The sequence below is a fragment of the Asparagus officinalis genome, chromosome 8 (genome assembly GCF_001876935.1).
Source record: "Asparagus officinalis chromosome 8, Aspof.V1, whole genome shotgun sequence".
NCBI classification, from domain to species: Eukaryota; Viridiplantae; Streptophyta; class Magnoliopsida; order Asparagales; family Asparagaceae; genus Asparagus; species Asparagus officinalis.
The window spans coordinates 79,321,801-79,344,019 of record NC_033801.1 but is presented as its reverse complement, the minus strand read 5'-3'; the positions used below and the strand labels follow the sequence as shown (position 1 = coordinate 79,344,019).

The following is a 22,219-nucleotide window of genomic DNA, read 5'->3' as shown; positions in this document are numbered from 1 at the left end:
GCTAATTTTTTTTTGTCCCCCCCCCCCCTCTTGGCTCCACTAACCCATGTCTGATTTTTGTGAAGAGACTCCATCTCTTTAATCATAGCAATAGTCCAATCTGTAGCCTCACTACCATCAATAGCCTCATTGTAGTAGAAGGCTCTGGAATCTTAATTGATTCTGCTATACTCAAAGTATAAACAAGCTTGTATGCATAACATTGAGGAGGTCAAATCTACATCTGAAGTTGAACCTTCCATAGTATCGACTGGTTCAACATTAAAGCAAAGAACTACCATCAAGTAAAGCAAGAGAACTACCATCAAGTACTCCCATTAAAGTAGAGTTCTCTAGCTTTACTTGCTTGCTAGACTCCTTTTCAGTACATGTGGTATCAACAGTAAACTTCTTTCTCAAGTGAAGCATGGATTTCACATCAAAAGTAACATCCCTACTAATAATAAACTTAGGTAATTTGAATCAGAATACCACAATCTATATCCCTTTACCCTAGTAGCATAACCTAGAAAGATAGTCTTCGTTGCTCTGGGTTCAAGCTTGACATCATTAACATGAAAATAAGCAGAGCAACCAAATATTCTTAAATGAGAGTAATTAGCAGGGGCACTAGACCATAGCTCTTCTAGAGTTTTAAAATTAATTGTTATAGAAGGAGATCTGTTTATCAAATAGCAAGCTGTATTAACTACCTCAGCCCAAAAATTCTTTGACAAACTGGCATTAGAAAGCAAGCATCGATCCCTCTCTAAGAGTGTCCTGTTCAACCTTCTGTAACTCTATTTTATTGTGGTGTATGGTAAAATGTTCAATGACGCACAATACCTTCTGTGACGCCCCAGGGTTCACACAAGGCTGCAATCCAAGGTAAAACCTGGATTGTCAAACCTGCCAAGCACCAAACATCATGCTACGACATGTTTCACCATCACAGTCACTATCTCTCTAGTGAAAATAACAAATAGTGAAGGAACAAAACAGATAAATAATAGAAGTAGTACAAAATTAAATATGCACAGAAGAAGTATATCAACAAATGAGCCTAACTAAAATAGAATGAAAATATCTCTGAGTCTGAAATATATCTCAACACAATGAGTCAAATGAAATCTCACAAAGGCATTCAGCCTCTACAAAATACAACTCTAAAGTCTGAACAATGAACATAACTATATAATGGAGCTTCAACTGCTAAAACTATGTGACGACGACTATGCTAGAACTCCGTCATCCTGCGGCTCTCCGAAACTCTGATCTGCCTGAAAGATATAATTTAAACTAAAAGAACAACAACAAGAGCATCAGAGTGCTATAGCAAGATCACCTACATCCGTCCCTAGGGAAAGGGCTGCTAGATGAAGTGGATGCTCTATCTATTAAGGATAGTCTACATATATCAATTTTCTCGTATCTAATAGAGTTAATATTTAGACACCTACAAGACAAGACGTAGTACGTCGAGAGAAATAATCCAAACACGAAAACCCTCATATATATACCATATGTCTCAAATTGTAGATCCCTAAATACTAATTCTAACACTATGAATGAAAACAACACTCAAAAGAAATACTCCAAGCCTAAGCATCAATGTCATAATCTCGAACTACTTCTCAAGTAGTTGGCGCAATAATAAAAGAATATCATCCAACTCAAAAAAAAAAATCACCATAGGCCATATCCTGTATGTCACAAATTAAGGAATGTGCCCTACTCATGGGTAATCTAACATGGGAGTAACTACAACTAATGATACATATATGTGAGTATCTCCTTATGTAATAGCTATACTCTTGTAATATTCTTACTCAATTGCTCTACGACAATAGGTTTTGTCTCCCTATTCTGGATAAATGAAATGATGATACTTTTGTAATACTCTTACTCAACCGTCCTGCGAAAATAGGTTTTATCTTCCTATTCTGGATACATGAATAATGATACTATTGTAATATTATTACTCAATCGTCCTGTGGAAATATCTTTTTATCTCCCTATTCCGCATACATGAAATGACGATACTTTTGTAATACTCTTACTCAATTATCCTGCGGAAATAGGTTTTATCTCCCTATTCCGGATACATGAATAACGATACTATTGTAATACTATTACTCAATCGTCCCGCGAAAATAGGTTTTTATCTCCCTATTCCGGATACATGAAATGATGATACTTTTGTAATACTCTTACTCAACCGTTCTGCGAAAATAGGTTTTATCTCCCTATTTCCGGATACATAAAAAAAATGACTATACTCTCCCATATCTAAGTGTACGTGCACATATCTCGGTGTGCGTGTTCATAACTAGTGTTCACCTTCATCTTAAGTGTTAAATAACTCTTAATCATTATGATATAACAGTACAAGATCGAGAAACTCTCTCGAAAATAACAATAAGAGCGAAACTCAAGAAACTTTCACGTTTTACATCAATTATTTCAAATCAGCACATTTACAGTTTTCTGCAGAACATATTGTTGGTCAATTGAGCATATCTTTCTCTAGACAAACTATTTTTAAGAATAGTTTTTTGTTTTGGAAACTAGATTTACATAGCTATCATTTGACACCTATTTGGTTCAGTTTGGAGTTTATATGATATCTCTAATTTCCAGATAAACGTTATATATGTGCAGCAGTTTTTTTGCAGAATGTATCATCAGTAAATTAAGCATATCTTTCTTTAGAAAAACTATCTTTAGGAAAACTATCTTTAGGAAAGGTTTTTTGTCAATCTAGATTCACATATCTTTCAATTGGCATTAGTTTGGTTCAATTTGGATTTCATTTGCTATTTCAAATTTTTCATTAAACAATATATATGTGCAGCAGTTTTTCTGCAGAACATAACAAGCATGATTATTTGAACAAGAAATCATATTTAAACCTTCAATCATATTTAAAACATACTAAAACATATATAAAATATATAACAATACTTAAACTTTGATAATCACTTACTGAAATTATCTCGAACATAAATCAAACTCTTGTGTTAATCTAATTAGAGGTTTTCAACCTAATTAACCAAATTCCTCAATCTAAAGTATGAAATTTTAACATATTAAATATAAGCATGATTTCCAAATAACTTAGAAAAGATATACATTTATTAAATTATATTTTCTAACACTTAGGTATCACAAACCTAGGGTTTTCTCATCTTTAATCCACATATAAACTTAATTAAATGTCAAATTAGGGTTTAAACATGATTAGAACATGATTAACAAGTTAAAATTAAAATTTTGAAGAACCCTAATAATCATGATCATTTTTCTATTATAAACAGCAAAAAAAACATGTAGATCTAACATTAGTTTAAGATCTAACAATAAAAATCTATTCTTCTTCATATTAGATTAATATCTAAGCATGTAAGCACAATTTCAACTTTTAAACTAGTTATTTAACTATGGGGATGGGTTTGGATGTAAGTGATCTTGCTTTAATATTATGTGCAAGCCTCTGAAACAAATAACAAGCAATCCACAAGTATAAACAACTCGTTCTCCCTCGCTACACGTCGATGATCTCGCCCTCGTATCGGTATTTTGCTTCACAAATCTCTCCAAACTCATAAGAAAAAAATCTAGGGTTTTTGAGGGGAGAGGGTGGCTGCTAGGGTTCATAGATATGATAAAAGAAAGGAATTTTTGTGAAAAACACAAGTATTTATAGAGGCAAACCCGAAACAAACATGTTTGACCCGAACCAGGAAACCTAGTTTGACTAGAAAAATAATCTTCGGTATTTTGTCTGTAACTTTCTCATCCGATCTCGGAATAAGGTGATCTAAGATTTATTGGAAAACTGTTAAAGAGATCTACAACTTTTATATTTTATACTTTCCCAAATTCTGAATGCATCGGTATAAAAAATATAGAAACTCATAATTGATCATTATTCCCATATTTTCACTCTTTTGGCCTTTGTGCATGTTTTTATGCATTTGCACTCATATTTTTACAAATATACATTGAATTAATCTCAAATCAATTATTATCATACTCAAACATCAAAATATATTTTTTTACTATATAACATATTTATCATTATTTACCATAAAATATTCAAATTTACAGGGTTTTACATTCCCCCCCCCCCCCTTAAAAGAATTTCGTCCCCGAAATTCCGCAATCGTATCTTAGGAATTAATAATATGAGAAAGGCACTAAGAGGGGATAATCCAGACAAGAAAATCCTCTCGTACACATCTCGTACTATTAATCCCTAGATATGAATCACTAGCAATATTTATGCTTAATAATCTAAAATGTGAATACTCCCACTTAACCCCTAACTAAACGGAACTAGTACGTTGAGCAAAAAAATCCAAACAATGAACACCCCATATATATACCATGTATTCTGAATGATTAGGAGCTAAGTGTTAATACCCCCATTCTAGCGTTAAATATAAATATAACCATATAGAAAAAATCAAAAATCATAAACATCAATAAGCTATAACCAAAACAATTTACCCACTCGAACAGTTGCGGGTAGTCGCGACGCATATCCTTCTCACTCCCAAGAAGCCTCCTCATCTCTTTTCTATCTCTATTGAACTTTAACTTAAGGTATTACTTCCTTTCTAAGCCTCTCGTCCTCTCTAGTAAGAATACAACCCGTGATCTCCACAGTAGTTAAATCTATCTGAAACTCAAATTCTGGTGCATCAATCACCCTCTGCTACTCCTCGTCGCGAATTACTTATAAATTATCAAAACATGGAAAACATTGTGTCTACTCGACTTTGATGCTAGAAGATTTAGCCCATACGAAATGGCTCCAAAATGTATAACTCTCATGAACGGGCCAATATACCTTGGGGTAAACTTTCCCCGCCTACCGAGTCACTGAATTCATCGATGGTATTTTTAATAAGACATAGTCCCCAATCTAGAACTCTAACGGTCATCATCTCTACACTGCATAACTCTTCTGACGACTATGCGCTGCAAGAATGCGTTCCCAAATCTCTGTTACCTTTTCTGTAGTCTTCCTTACAAGCTCCTGTCTAAGCAATAAACTTTCTTGTAATTCTGCCTAATGAATAAACAATCTATAATGTCTCCCGTACCATGCCTCATACGGTGTCATGCTAATAGTCTATGATAAATGATATTATAAGCAAACTCAATCAATGGTATATGATCCTCCCAGCTATCCTATAAATCTATAATACATGTTTGCTACATGTTTTCCGACACTTGGTTTACTCTCTCTGTTTGTTCATCCGTCTGTGGATAGACACCACTAGAATATCACAACTGGCTACTGAATAAATCCTGAAAACTCCTCTAGAAGTGTCTTTTCACATTTTTGTATATTTTTCTTGTGCCTGGATGCACTGTATATCTGTTACGATGCGCCCCAACTGTCGCGAAATAAGCCATACCCTCCGAGTCTGCATCAAAACACCTCGTAGTCCTGCTAATGACGTGTCCACGTAAATGACAAATGTTGTATCACTGCTCAGAAAAGTCAAAATCGTTATTGTAATCTATCTAGCCTTAATAGTCTCAAAGGCTCCCTAGGACCCAGTGCCCAAAGCAAACTATACACCTTGCTTCGTAAGTTGTGTAAGTGGTATCATAATCTTCAAAAAGTCCCGAATGAACTTTCTCTCATACCCTACCAAAAATCCGCATCTCCTTAATGGTTCTTAGTGGCTCCCAATCAAGTACAGCCTCAACAATGGCTGGATCCACTATTATGCCCCCTCTACTGATGGTGTGGCCTAAAAAATTTTGATATCTTATAGCCAAAACTCGTATTTCCTGAACTCAGTGTATCACTGATGTCTCTAATCTCGATTGTCCGTTATGCCCGCAATGCCAATAGGGGATGTTGCTCGTGTTCTTCCTCCGATCTCGAAAAGATAAGGATGTCGTTAATAAAATGACTACGAACTGGTCCTAACATGGATGGAAAATCATGTTCATCAAATCCATGAATACCGCGGGTGCATTGGTCAAAAATGACATGACAAGAACTCAAAATACTCATATCGAGTTAGAAAATACTGTTTTGGAAATATTCATTTACCGTACTCACAACTAGAAATAACTAGAACGAAGATTAATCTTCAAAAAATGATGCGCTCTCCACAGCTGGTCGAGCAAGTCATATATCCTCGATAGTGAATACCTGATCCGGATAATAACTTTGCTCAACTCACGATAATCGATACACAATCGCATGCTATAGTCCTTCTTCTCCACGAAGAGGACCAATGCTCCCATGAAAATAACTCCGACAAATAAAATCCTGAGTTAACAACTCATCTAGCTGAGTGTGTAGCTCCCTCATATCAGCGGGTGCAATATGATATGATAGGATGCTCGGAATATCGGTACGGTGTCAGCTGCAACTCTATACAAGGAAACAACCTCTCTCTCATTGGAGAAAACATAGGTATGTCCTGAAAGACATCCTGATACACTAAGACGACTCCAGTCTTGCTCAAAACTACACCCCGATCCTGTATCATCACCTTCTCAACGTATGCCAGAAATGGCTCCGCATTCTGGTTACCCTATGAGGTTGCTACTATCTATACAATCCTAACGAATACTCACAAGCATACAATTTTAGAAAAACAGTAGATACTAATATTATCGGATGATAACCATTTCATACCAAGAATGGTGTCGAAATCCGACATCCACAAAACGACCAGGTCAAAGATGAACTCAAACTCATCTATACTGATGACACATCTCCTACATATACTCTCTAATAGGGACACCTCCCCTAGAGGAGTAGAAACTGATAACAGAACATCTAAGGGATGTGTAAATAACTGAAGCCTATACATGAAGGCATGAAATATGAAAGAATACGAAGTTCCTGGATCAAACAAGATTCGAACTGGATAAGAATTTACTATGAAAACTCTGCTTGCACTATGCTCATGCGGTATGACTACATAAACCCTGTTGGTGGCTAGCGACTATTGTGCTATCAGTGGTGGAACGTATGGATCCATCTGACACTGACGAATACTCTGAATAGCGCAATTCTAGCCTAGTGGCCCCTAAATTCTCGGAATAACCGGTAGTACATCTATCCTCTGATGTTGGTCGTAACTGTGGCCCTAAGACTATTGACCCTGACCTCTGTCATACTGGTCTCATGCTGGTGTACTGCGACAATTCTTTGATCTATATCCGATCTTGTTACAATTATATCATGTGTCCCGAATTATGCGCTGTTGTGACGCTATTAAATCATGTTGTGCTATCTTCTTATAATGTCTTTGTTGATGATGGTAAAAATCCTTACCCCACTGTTGGGGTCCTCTAGATCCCTATCTTCTTATAATGTCTTTGTTGATGATGGTAAAAATCCTTACCCCACTGTTGGGGTCCTCTAGATCCCACAATAGGCCTCTTGCCCTTGTTATTGCCATCATGCTAGTCTTGATTTCATAATTAACTATAGGCATATTTCACTGCTTTAGTCGAACTAGCTCTAACTGCTTGTCGAAGAAGTAAATAATTTTTTTTTAAATGGTATATGTTGTCCCGGCAAAAATCTGAAATTGTAGCTATCCTTTGCTGCTATTCCTCGGTGATGTCCTCTATGCTGAATATTTTTAATCTCTGGTTTGGTACTGAGCCAACGTTAAAAAATTTCACATGTTCCTTTTTATTAATAAGTTGTACATGAATCTAGTGTGCCCTGCACTATGGTGTTCTCGGTATCTGATATCCTTCCTATTCTTTCAGAGCCAAACCTCGTGCTATGCGTTTCTATCAATAGCTGGTTGTGGTAATGATAAAATCATTGGTATTGCCTCTTCATTAGGCATGACTGGTACAATTGGTGGTGGAACTCCAGAAAGTGATATTGTTAGCGAAAACGGATACGTCTCTCGCTCCTCGAGTGTAACAAAATCTTATAGCAAACGATGTCATAAAGTCGATCAGATACTGTGGAGTCTGTTGAGGCTCGGGCTCTGCTTGCCCAGTTCCACGGGTACGAGTTTTATCTCGACCGTATCCTCGTCCCAACATTTATAATATTGAGAGGAGAGCTTATGATCACAGTAAGTGAGATCGCAAACATATATACATATGTATATATATATATATATAATGTATCACAATACGTATACATAATATATAGTATTCACGTAAATACTTTAAATCAACATAAAATAATTGTCATAAAAAAATTTAAAATTTTAAGATATACGCACATATCGTCCTCACTCATTCTAGGAATTCCTAGTGGAATCTATATATGAATCCTAGGAAACTCTATCCTAGCTCCACAATTTGACACAGGAATGATCCTAAGGATACTGGAACTAGAGCTCTGATACCAGCTGTGATGCCCTAGGGTTCACACAAGGCTACAGTCCAAGGTAAAACCCAGATTGTCAAACCTACCAAGTACCAAACATCATGCTATGATATGTTTCACCATCACAGTTACTATCTCTCTAGTGAAAATAACAAATAGGTGAAGGTACAAAACAGACAAATAATAGAAGTAGTACAAAATCAGATATGCATAGAAGAAGTATATCAACAAATGAGCCCAACTAAAATAGAATGAAAATATCTCTGAGTCTAAAATACATCTCAACACAATGAGTCAAATAAAATCTCACTAAGGCATTCAGCCTCTACAAAATGAATACAACTCTAAAGTCTAAACAATGAACATAACTATATAGTGGAGCTTCAACTGCTAAAACTGTGCGATGAGGACTATGCTAAAACTCCGTCATCCTGTGGCTCTCTGAAACTCTAATCTACCTGAAAGATACAATTTAAACAAAAAGAACAACAACAAGAGCGTCAGAGCGCTACAGAAAGATTACCTCCATCCGCCCCCAGGGGAAGGACTGTTACATGAAGTGGAGGCTCTATCTATTAAGCATAGTCTACCTATATCATTTTCCTCGTATCTAATGGAGTTAACATTTAGACACCTACAAGACGAGACGTAGTACGTCGAGTGAAATAATCCAAACAAGGAAACCCTCATATATATACTATATGTCTCAAATTGTAGATCTATAAATACGAATTCTAACTCTATAAATGAAAACAACACCCAAAAGAAATACTCTAAGCTTAAACCATATAGGACCAATGTCAAAATCTCGAAATACTTCTCAAGTAGTTGGTGCAATAATAAGAGAATATCATCCAACTCAAAATAATCACCATAGACCATGTCCTGTATGCCACAAATCAAGGAATGTGCCCTACTCATGAGTAATCTAACATGAGAGTAACTATAACTGATGATGCATATATGTGTGCATCTCCTTATGCAATAGCGATACTCTTGTAATATTCTTACTCAATCGTTCTGCGGCAATAGGTTTTGTCTCCCTATTCCGGATACATAAAATGACGATACTTTTGTAGTACTCTTACTCAATCGTCCTGCAGAAATAGATTTTATCTCCCTATTCCGGATACATGAATAACGATACTATTATAGTACTATTACTCAATCGTCCTGTGAAAATAGGTTTTTATCTCCCTATTCCGGATACATGAAATGACGATACTTTTGTAATACTCTTACTCAATCGTCCTGTGAAAATAGGTTTTATCTCCCTATTTCGGATACATGAATAACGATACTATTGTAGTACTATTACTCAATCATCCTGTGGAAATAGGTTTTTATCTCCCTATTCCGGATACATGAAATGATGATACTTTTATAATACTCTTACTCAATCGTCTTGTGAAAATATGTTTTATCTCCCTATTTTCAGATACATGAAAAAAATGACTATACTCTCTCATATGTATTCATCAGCTCAACATGTGATAAAAATATGTTAACATAGCATAATCTAAGTGTACATGCACATATCTCGGTGTGCGTGTCCATAACTAGTGTTCACCTTCATCTCAGGTATTAAACAACTCTTAATCATTGTGATATAATAGTACAAGATCAAGAAAATCTCTCAAAAATAACAAACAAGAGCGAAACTCAAGAAACTTTCACGTTATATATCAATTATTTCAAATCAGCACATTTACAGTTTTTTGCAAAACATATCATTAGTCAATTGAGCATATCTTTCTTTAGACAAACTCTTTTTAAGAGTAGTTTTTTTTGTTTTGGAAACTAGATTCACATAGCTATCATTTGGCACTAGTTTGGTTCAGTTTGGAATTCATATGATATCTCTAATTTCCAGTTAAACATTATTTATGTGCAGTAGTTTTTCTGCAGAATGTATCATTAGTAAATTGAGCAATTTTTCTCTAGGAAAACTATCTTTAGGAAAGGTTTTCTGTTTTGAAATCTAGATTCACATATCTTTCAATTTACATTAGTTTGGTTCACTTTGAATTTCATTTGTTATTTTAAATTTCTAGTTAAACAGTATATATGTGCAGCAGTTCTTCTGCAGAACATAACAAGCATGATTATTTGCACAAGAAATCATATTTAAACCTTCAATCATGTTTAAAACATACTAAAACATATATAAAATATATAACAACACTCAAACTTTGATAATTACTTACTGAAATTATCTCAAACATAAATCAAACTCTTATGTTAATCTAATTAGGGTTTTTCAACTTAATTAACCAAATTCTTTAATCTAAAGCATGAACTTTTAACATATTAAACATAATCATGATTGCCAAACAACTTAGAAAAAAATATACATTCATTAAATTATATTTTTAACACTTAGATATCACAAACCTAGGGTTTTCTCATCTTTAATCCATATGTAAACTCAATTAAATATTTTTAACACTTAGATATCACAAACCTAGGGTTTTCTCATCTTTAATCCATATGTAAACTCAATTAAATATCAAATTAGGGTTTAAACATGATTAGAACGGTTTTCTCATCTTTAATCCATATGTAAACTCAATTAAATATCAAATTAGGGTTTAAACATGATTAGAACATGATTAACAAGTTAAAATTTAAATTTTGAAGAACCCTAATGACCATGATCATATTTCTATTATAAATAGCAAGAAAATATAGATCTAACATTAGTTTAAGATCTAACAACAAAAATCTATTCTTCTTCACATTAGATTAAGATCTAAGCATGTAAACACAATTTAAACTTCTAAACAAGTTATTTAACTATGGGGATGAGTTCGGATGTAAGTGATCTTGCCTTAATATCATGTGCAAGCCTCTGAAATAAATAACAAGCAATCCACAAGCATAAACAACCTGTTCTCCCTCGCCACACGTTGATGATCTCGCCCTCGTGTCGGTGTTTTGCTTCACAAAGCTCTCCAAACTCATAAGAAAAAGATCTAGGGTTTTTGAGGGGAGAGGGTGGCTTCTAGGGTTCATAGATATGATAAAAGAAATGATTTTTTATGAAAAACACAGGTATTTATAGAGGCAAACCCAAAACAAACCTGTTTGACTTAAACCAAAAAACCTAGTTTGATTAGGAAAACAACCTTCGGTATTTTGGCTGTCACTTTCGCATCCAACCTCGGAATGAGGTGATCTAAGATTTGTTGGAAATCTGTTGAAGAGATCTATAACTTTAGTCTTTTATAATTTTTCCAGATTCTGAATGCATCGATATGCAAAACATAGAAACTCATAACTTGTCATTATTCCCAGATTTTCACTCTTTTGGCTTTTGTGCATGTTTTGTGCATTTGCACTAATATTTTCACAAATATACATTGAATTGATCTCAAATTAATTATTATCATACTCAAACATCAAAATATATTATTTTTCACTATATAACATATTTATCATTATTTATCATAAAATATTCAAATTTACGGGGTTTTACACCTTCATTATTGCAGAACTAGTCCAAGTCCATGGTACAAAACTCCATCCCATTATCGATTCTGAGGTGCTTCACTTTCTTTCTTGTTTGCTTCTCAATCACCTTTCATTACTTGAAGGTTACAAATACATCCCTTTTATGCTTCAAATGATACACTCAAACTTTTATAGAATAATTATCAATCAATGTTAGTAGAAAACGAGCTCCACTTTTTGATGCAACCTGAGAGGGTCTCCAAATATCTAAATGGATATAATTTAAATCACTCTTTGGTCTGTGGACACATGTACTAAAACAGACTGTATGGTGTTGTAGGGCGTAAAAATTGACTCCCGAAGAGGGATTTGTTTGTATTGATAAGAATGACTTATTACAAACTAAGGATCAACAATTACAACAGAAGCGAAGATAATGCTCTTCTTGTTTAATGTGGGTTCTTCAAGAGTGATAGGATGCATCTCTCGAATGCTTGTGTCGAGGTTTCCTTCCCTTGGACGATCCGAATGAGGTTGTGGGCAAGCTTCAATACACAGTAGAAGCTTGATTGGATGAGTTTGATCAACCGAGGCTAAACAAGTGCTTATGCTTGTGGGCCGAAGATGTCTCGAATTCAATCTTCTTGAATAACAAGAAGTTCGATCTCCAAAGAACAAGACTCCACCAACAGCGTGCCAGGAACAAGACGGATCTTAAGTCCAAGATGGTCTTGAGATCTCTCAAGTTCGCCCTCAAAGAGGTCAGGTCCTAAGACCCTTTATCTATGTCTGCTCATAGCCTTTTTATAGAGAGGAAGGAGGGTGTAACCACTCCCTTAAATCATGGGAAGTGACCATTCCCATACTGGATATGGCCATTCCTATATTGGGTACGGCCATGAGGAGAATCATGACCAATCCCTTAAATCATGGAAAGTGACCATTCCCATACTAGGCATGGCCATGAGGAGAATCATAGTCATTCCCTTAAATCGTGGAAAGTGACCTCTCTCATGCCTCAAGTGGGTGGGCTTGGCAAGCTTGCGGGCGAGCTTGCCTTGTGCAGGCGAGCTTCAAGCGTGCAGGCGAGCTTGGATCATGCAGGCGAGCTTCTAGCGTGCAAGTGAGCTTGGGTCATGCAGGCGAGCTTGTAGCTGTCAGGTGAGCTTGGCTAATGCAAGCGAGCTTCAAGCTGTCAGATGTAGGGGAGTAAAATTAATTCCTAAAAGGAGGAGATTTGTATTAATAAGAATGTCTTATTACAAATTAAGAAATAAAGTTACAACAGAAGTGAAGAAAATGCTCTTCTTGTTTAACGTGGGGGTCTTAGGTAGCGATAGGACGCCTCTCTCGAATGCCTGCGTTGAGTTTTCTTCCCTTGGACGATCCGATTGAAACTGCGGTTGAGCTCCAGTATGTAGTAGAAGCTCTTGTGTGATTGAGTTTGATTACCCGATCTTGATGAGTATCAAGGCCAAATGTTTAGAGAAGGCTAATATGCAAGAGTTTGCAAAGAGCCAAGAGTCTCAAATCTGAGAGTTTAGATTGAGTCTACTTCAACAATCCAAGCTTTTGCTTGAAAATGTCCAACCAAGCTCTCAAGATGCCCAGTCACTTAAGCCCACCAAATCAGCAGCAAAAAGCCTCTGATTGAAGATTCTTAGAAATGCCAAACTTCCAAACCTCCCCCAAAAAAACCCTTTCATGTTACCAAAGGTGGCTTATAAATAAGTAAGAAAGGGCATGGTCAATCCATTGACTTGTGGGATGTGACCGCTCACAGGTGAGGAGCACCATACCCTCCCCTAGAGCTGTGGGATGTGACCACTATAGGTGATGAGAGTCATGCTTCATCACTCAGGATTTAGGATGTGGGTAGGCCCACTCCCATAGGCAAGCATCTACTTGCACTGCTCAGGCGAGGCTGGCAGGCTTACAGGTGAGCTTGAGCGGTGTCTAAATACTCAGGCAAGCTTAGCGAATAGGCAGGGTCGGCTGGCAGACCCCTCAAGCATTAGGCGAGCTTGAGTCTGTAAGCAGCTTAGCGAATAGGCAGGGTCGGCTGGCAGACCCCTCAAGCATTAGGCGAGCTTGAGTCTGTAAGCGAGCTTGGTTCGTGCTAGCAAATTTCCTGCAAGCGAGCTTGACTCATGCAGGCAAGCATAACTTTTAAGCAAGCTCGACTCATGCGGATGAGTCGAGAAATTAGGCGAGCTTGAATCGTACGAGCGAGTCAAGCAATCAGGAGAGTTTGACTCATGCGGGCGAGTCGAGAAATTAAACGAGCTTGACTCGTGCTGGTGAGTCGAACAAACATGCGAGCTTGACTTGTGCTGACAAGTCAAACAAGTAGGCGAGCTTGACTCATGCGAGCGAGTCAAGTCATATTGGTGAACTTTGGCTCATGCAGGCAAGCAAAGCATTGGTGAGTCAAGCTTACAGGTGAGCTCTGCTTGGCCTCTTGAATGCAGGCGAACTTGATTTGGTCTGGCAAGCCAAGTTTGCAGGCAAACTTTGCTTGGCCTCTTGAATGCAGGCAAGCTTGACTTACGCTGGCAAGTCAAGCAAACATGCGAGCTTTTCTTGCTTTGAGCATGCAGACGAACTCAAACTGTCAAGATTTGAGTTCTCTTGTAGCTTTCAAGTCAGCTCGACTCGTGTGGGTGAGTCGAGAAATTAGGTGAGCTTGACTCGTGTGGGCAAGTCAAGCAATCAGGTGAGCTCGACTAGTGCGGGCAAGTTGAGAAATCAGGCGAGCTTGACTTGTGCTGATAAGTCAAACAAGCAGGCAAGCTTGACTCATGCGGGCGAGTCAATCCATGTTGGTGAACTTTGGCTCATGCAGACGAGCAAAGCGTTGGCGAGTCAAGCTTTCAAGTGAGCTCTACTTGGCCTCTTGAATGCAGGTGAGCTTGACTTGGATTGTCCATCCAAGTTTACAGGCGAGCTTTGCTTGGCCTCCTGAATGCAGGCGAGCTTGACTTGCACTGGTAAGTCAAGCAAACAGATGAGCTTTGCTTGCTTTGAGCACATAGGCAAACTCAAACGGCATGTTGTTTTGAGCGACAATGTCATGAATGATACGTCTTGGAACGCCATATCCGGTCTTGACTTCTCTTAAGGGAACGTCTTTGGCCTACTTAGAGAAATAGTCAATTATCGTAAGGATGAAGCGATAACCTTTGGCTGATGGTGGAGATATCGGTCCAACGACATCCATCCCCTAGGTCACAAACGGCCATGAAGTCACTATCGGATGCAGGTCTTCGGGTGGTTTGTGAATTTAGTTGGCTTGGATTTGACACGCATGGGCAACGCTTGGTATAAGCAACAATGTCATTGATCATTCTGGGCCAATAATAGCACATTCTTCGCAAGCGATCCTAGAGCTTAGGTCTGGATTAGTGGGCATCGCAGGTACCGTCATAGTCTTCCCGTAGGACTTCATGTGCTTCTGTCGTTGAGAGACATTGAAGCAACATGTCGTCATATGACTTACGATACAACACCTTTGTTATTGAATCATAGTAGAATCTCAGAGCGCGTTTGCTAACAGAATCTTGCTCATTTACGTCTTAAGGTAGTATACTATATAAGACATAGTCGATGATTAGGAAACGCTAATCTCTCGGTTTGAGTTGACCCGAAGCCTGGTGAGTTGCATTCATTTCCAGAACATACTCTGGTCGGAAGAGTTGTCAGCTTGCGAATGTGACTCATTGACTTGTTCCCAGTGGTTGAGCTAGGTTAGCTGCCAATGATGCTAGGGCATCCGCATGTGTGTTCTTGGAATGAAGCACATGCTCAATGTAGAAGCTTTCGAATGATTCGACTAGTTTGATAGCCACTTTATGACATGGGATTAAGTCATCATTTCTGACTTCGTATTCCCCTGTCATCTGTCTGACGATGAGTTGAGAGTCACTGTAAGCTTCGAGATGACTCGCCCCCAACTCCTTGGTGAAGTCGAGTCCGATGAGTAGCGCATTGTACTCAGCCATGTTATTGGTACATGGCTCAGTTAAAGAGAAAGCTCGGAATAATACGTGGTTTTGAGGAGAAACCAAAACCATGCCCACCCCTGCAATGATAGACCCGCTTGTGCCTATGCGAGGTGCTCCATAGAAGTACAATCACCAAACTTCTTCCTGTGAGGTTGCATTAACCTCATGGGTTTCATCCGACATATCTTCGAATAGATCAGTCTTCGACTCGAGCGGATGACTGGCCATGAGATCACAGATTACTTGTCCTTTGACAGGCTTCTGCGACATGAAGTGTATGTCTTATGTAGACAACAGGAGTGCCCATCTTACCAGGTGCCAATTTAAGGACCCGGGCTATATCATGAAGATTCGGATGGGATTTATTTGGGAGATGACGTGTATGGTTTGACCAACCAGGTAGTGTCGTATATTTTGAATTGTAAACACCAAGGCTAAACACTCCTTTTTGACCATGGGTATCACAGTTCGGCTCCCTATAAGGTTCTACTTAGGTAATAGATGCCCTGCTCATGGCCGACATCGTCATTCTGTGCTAAGAGAGCACCAAGAGAATGCTCCATCGCTCGTATATTAATTAGGAAGGGTTTCCCCAAGACCGCGGCCACCAAGACAGGTGGATTTGAGAGATAAATCTTGATCTCATCGAACACTTGTTGGCAAAGCTCATCCCATACGAAGCAAACACCTTTCTTCATTGGCTTGGAGAAGGGTTGGCACTTATCCGAAAGATTTGATATGAATCTTCGGATGTAAGCCAGACGGCCTTGCAGTCCTCTCAATTCCTTGAGATTCCTGGGTGGTTGAAGCTCTTGAATAGCTTTCACCTTGTTAGGGTCTATGTGAATTTTGTTCGTCGTGACAATGAATCCGAGGAATTTGCTGCTCGACATCCCCAAAAATAACTTCGTGGGGTTCATCTTAAGTTGATGGGATTACATCAGCTCAAACATCATTCTCAGGTCTTGAAGATGATCATCTTTGCTATGACTCTTCACAACCAAGTCATCTACATAGCATTCGACTGTCTTTCGCAGATGATCTCGAAAAATTATGCTCATGGCGTGCTGATAGGTTACGCCAGAATTCTTAAGTTCGAAGGACATAACTATGTAACAATATACCCCTACTGGATTTTTGAACGAAGTGTGCTTCTCATCTTCAGGGTGCATCTTGATTTGATTATACCCTGAAAATCCGTCCATGAAGAACATCCTTTCGAACGCACAAGTATTGTCGATGATGACGCCTGTGATAAGTAAAGGGAATTCGTCTTTTGGATATGCAGCATTGATGTCCCTGAAGTTGATATAGATATAGATCTTTCCATTCTTCTTCAAGACTGGAACAATGTTAGCCACCCAATGTGGGTGTTGTTCCTCTCTGATGAAGCCTGACTCGATCAGTGTTTGGTTCAAAAGTTGCCTTTTTCATTGTCATTGAACCTGTTACAATCATTTATTGATTACAAATTCAAAAAAAAAATAGAAAAGTTGATCTTTTTATAAGATCTTCTTACACAATAAAAAAATAAAAGATTACTACTTTATCAAACAACACACAGATCCTATTTATTAGTCTCTGTTTGCGTGGAATCTTTGTCTGTATTGGGGTTTATCCGTGGACCATCGTGGATCAGATCCAGTTAATCGGAAGGCTAGAAGTTTGTTACTTCACAAAGGAAATAAGAACATAAGTGATAATCTCAAACAAGTGAGATTATGACTCTTCTCAAGATCAAGTTTAAGTCTGATCTTAAGGAAAGGGTGGACGGGGCTTCAGATCCTTTGAATTGCTCCTACTTTATGCTGGGATTCACCAAGATCTGTTAGCCCTCTCTGAAATTTGTCGATCACTCTTCAAACCAATAGCACTGCACCCAAAATTTTAGATCTGGAGAAATGAGCCCCTAGGCTTGTATTTATAGGTCTTCGAATGCAGGGTATTTGGATAAGAATAAATATTTGGTCATATCTCCAGTTGGCAATGGTCTAACCATGTTTAATGATGATATCCAAGCAGTTAGGAGGTTTTTTGAATGAACAAATCCTGAGAAAATAGTTGAAAACACATCTTGGAGGTTTCGGGTGCGAGTCACGTCAATGTGACCCGCTAGCTTGCGCGTCACCTTAAGGTGACGTGGCCATGTGTGGGTCACTGTGTGGGTCACCTTAAGGTGACCCGCTCGTGTGCGGGTCACCTTGGGGTGATCCGCGCATGCGAGTCATTCTAAAGCGTTTTGCACTTTCTGACTTCTCTGGACTTGTCTTGTTCTATTGTTTTACGTATTTTGTCATTCCGTTGACTCGTACGCTTCATCGATTTTCACTTCATATACTTGTTGATACCAAATAATCTTCCTTGACTCGGATAATGACGTTCATCGTCTTCTCTCTATCTCGAGCTGCGTGTGGGAACCTATAGGCAATTTTTGATTCCTACAATCAGCTTCTTCACTTCGTCTTCAATCGCCTCCATGATTTATAAATGAAACCATCTTTGTTATTATTTGACTGGTTTGGTGTCGGAGTTGATGTTGAGGTGATGCATGGCGATCTGGGGATCAATGCTAGGCATGTCCTCGTAATTCCAGGTGAAGACGTCAATATATTCCCGAATGAGGGATATAAGATCTTCTTTCTCCTAGGTAGGTAAGCTGTCGCTGATAAATATGTGCTTAGGATTAGCCTCATCTCCCATATGTATTTGGAGTATCTTGTCCTCCGTGGGTGGTTCACGTTGTTCAAACTGACCACTCCATTGGGCGCTGACGTAGCGATCTCTTGCTTCATCATAAAGCAGAATTTGGTCATCCTCTCTGTTTTCGGTGGGATCGACCGTAGCCATGTTGATTGTGAGGTCCCTGAAGAGATCTCCCACACTAACATCTAAATCCCACATCGAGGATGTTAACAATAATTCTCCGGAAGGACCATCTTTGGAATCTTCACCGAAATTGCAATATAACTCTAATGAAGAGGAGGTGTAACCCAACCCTCTTTGAGTTTTGCCAAAGTAGTTGTCGGGCTTTCCTTTGGGAACATAAGCAGGTCGAACAAGCGTCTTTTGCCCTTTGTTATAATTCAAGCCTTCCTTGTGGGTGAAGTCATAACTCATGCTCTCCATCATACGCTTCGTGATTTAATCGTAGTGCGAGAATTGAGGAGCGGGCTCGTCATCATCTGACTCGTCCCACATTATGCGCATAGGCTGGTCTATCCTTCCAAAGATAATATCTTTCTGATAATTATCTCGGGCGGGTACGACGACGAGCGCTTGTAAGGACTCGATTGTTTGTTTGTCTATGACCAACAATGAGTACACGAACAAGTGCAAAGAAGAGTTATTATATAACTCTACAACCAAATTGCTAAAGTCATCATTACTAGACTCTGAACTAGATGACAACTAATCAGTCAGGATCTTCATTCAGGAGGAACCTATCCGCTTCGTCAGTGTTGGTTACAACAAGGCCCCCATAGTCGATTACAATTGGTTCAATATTATTCAAGACAAGACCCTCGTTGCACTCAGACTCACAATCGGCCTCATTGCCACTACCAGGTTCCTCAACTAGTGGCTCGTTTCTTAGTTTAGAGTCTTGGTAAATCTCAGTGCAGACCCTGGATCTACTTGGATCATGTCCACTCGAGAGGAGTCGACGTATCCCGGGAGTACAGTGGTTGGTCGTAGGATGTACTCTTGATGAGCATATCCTCAGGAGTGAAGGTAATATAGGGAATCTGTTATCTAGATGTTTGGTAGCATTATAGACACCCTTTCTCCGCGTCCTCTTCCGAAGTATGCGAGAAATGCATGGAAAAGCCTTTGAGTCGGCTAGTGCCTCTCGTAGAGCTTCCCGGGTAGGTTTGGATAGCCGTAGGAGGTCATAATATATTCCTCGTAGGTAGTTAGTGTCTTCCAGTAGTTACTGTTTCTTTACTACCTAGAACAAGATGAGAGGTTATAGACAAGCATCTTCTTGTATAAAATAAAACTAGCAATTACAAGTATCGCTGAAAACAAAAGAATTTACTGGGAAGAACACATCAAAAATATGTGGCCTTCGTAAAAACTTCTCCATACGCGTAGACATCCTAATTATAAAGAGGAATCCAAATCTAGAGGTTCAATTTGATGAATGTAAACCGGTATGCAAAGCCATTATTTCCAAATAAAAGATGTAATCATGTAAATGGCCGGTAATGTGGAGTTTGAACAAAATAAGTATCAATAAAATTGGTAAATACCATAAATAAGAGAAAGTACCTGTTCAGAAGTTTTTTCTTTGTATCGATTTTGAGATACACCTTGTCCGAGCAACTCCTTAACCTGCACCTCCATAAACTTCCGACAAGCACGCGTGTGCTTCATAAATAAGCCCCGCCCTAAAAGCACATAAACCAAGTTGTATTGTTGCCCTGTTGAGTAGAATCTGAGAAGATATATCCATGAGCTGAATACCTTCTTGCAAAAAACTCATCGACATAAGGTCACGAGCAATTGAGAACTCATCAAAGATAGCACTATTGTATATCTCACAAAGCATTGCTCTTGTCTTGGTTCTCTCATCCCCGAATCTATAAATAAGAGGGACCAATGTGTCCATTAGCATGCCACTACTCTCAGGAAATGTAGGATTTCGAGATACAAGCTTAGGGACCTCAACAAAAGCTGGTGGACCTCCAGTCTTGTCACTGTTAGTCTAAGTGTAGACCCAAAGCTGAAGCTGAAGCTGGAATCAAGAAGATGAAGCAAAACGAAGGAAACAGGAAACTACAGTACGGTCGACCGCGGTGCTCTCGGTGGTCAACCGCGAACATGCACAAAAACTAAAAAAGTCTCTGGATTTTTTTTCGATCGATCGTGGCGGTTAGTGCGGTCGACCGTGCTTGAACCCTAGAGTTGAGTTAGTTTCTAAACTTTTTACGGTCGACCGCGACTGGTTCAGTGGTCGATCGCGAGTCGAGCTGGCAGTTTCCTAATCTGTTTTTAATTCTGTTTGGGCTGTGATTCATATATATACATATATGTTTCTAGGGCTAAATAAGGACGAGAAAAACTATCAGAAGAGAAGAAAAAGAGAGAGAATCTCAGAGAGATTAAACCCTAGTTTGAGTGCTTGTATTTTTTCTTCAATTAATCAAATAGATTGTGTGGTGTGGCTCCCAAGGACGTAGGCACGTTGCCGAACCTCATTAAATATGTGTGTTCGTCTCTTTTACTATTCCTACAAGTTTTTATCTTTAATTTGTGGTGAATTTCTTTCTTACTCAACTTTCTAACAAGGTCTGGAAGGACAAGGGTTCGATTTGATTATTTCAAATCCCCAACAACTAGCATCAGAGCTTCGTTCAGCAATTTGTGAGAAAGCCATGGCAGAGGAAATCAAATCTAAGATTGAGAAGTTTGATGGTTCAGACATCGCCTACTGAAAGTCGCAGATAGAGGACTATCTGTACCAGAAGGACTTGTATCACCCGTTGATGGGTAAGGATAAGGGACAGAAGAAAGAGGAGTCTGACGATGATTGGGAGATACTAGATAGGAAGGCTCTAGGGCAAATCCGGTTATCGCTCGCCAAGATAGTAGCCCATAATATCTTAAAGGAGAAGATAACGATAGTGCTTATGGAAGCGCTCGCGAAGATGTACGAGCAACCGTCTGCAGCAAAAAATGTGCATATGGTAAAAACTCTTTTCAACCTCAAGATAGCAGAAGGACGATCCTTCACGGTGCACCTCAATGAGTTTAACATGATTGTTGATTAGCTTATCTCTATAGACATCACGTTCGATGACAAAGTGCAGGCCCTTTTATTACTACCGCAGTTGCCGGATAGTTAGACAGGTTGTGTGACGACAATCAGTAATTCGGCGTGGAAGAAAAAGTTGAAGCTGAGTGAGGTGATCAGTATGATTCTATTCGAGGAGGTTAGAAAAAAATCATCTGAATCAGAAGGTTCAGGTTCAGCTCTAAACTTCTAGCAGAGAGGCAGAAGACAGAAGAAAGGGAACCAGAATAGGAATCGATCGAAGTCAGTGAAGAAGAGATCGAACTCGAAGGTTAGGCCTAAGAAATGTTGGAACTTCGACCAGGAGGGCCATATGTCTTCAGTCTGCAATAGTTCAAAGAAGGATGCAGGTGAGCAGGAGGCTCATATCGTGCAGGATGCTTTGATCCTTGCTATGAATGTTTGTAGGAAAATATGCAATAAGAAAATTGAAAGAATTGAATTTGATTTTATTCCCTCTAACTGCTTAGAAAAAGAATGTTTATAACTCTCTTAATCTCGATTACAATTAGAATTCCCGATTACAAAAGAGAAGAGAATTCATGTAAATTCTCCCCTTTGTTTAAGACTAAGTTCTTCACGGTGGTGATGAAATGCCTCCCTCGATGTTCGTATCGAGTTTGCTTCTCGTTGATTATCCGACGT

The 22,219-nt window shown here is 38.6% G+C and overlaps 1 protein-coding gene across 1 annotated transcript in view; it reads right to left on the bottom strand.

Annotated features, from left to right (window-relative positions):
- LOC109821420 (eukaryotic translation initiation factor 3 subunit C-like) overlaps window positions 1–21,887 on the bottom strand; it is a 24,748-nt gene extending 2,861 nt beyond the window's left edge. The window contains 3 exon segments of the mRNA XM_020387606.1: window positions 20,050–20,116; window positions 20,118–20,485; window positions 21,840–21,887. Coding sequence (XP_020243195.1) covers window positions 20,050–20,116; window positions 20,118–20,485; window positions 21,840–21,887 — 483 coding nt within the window.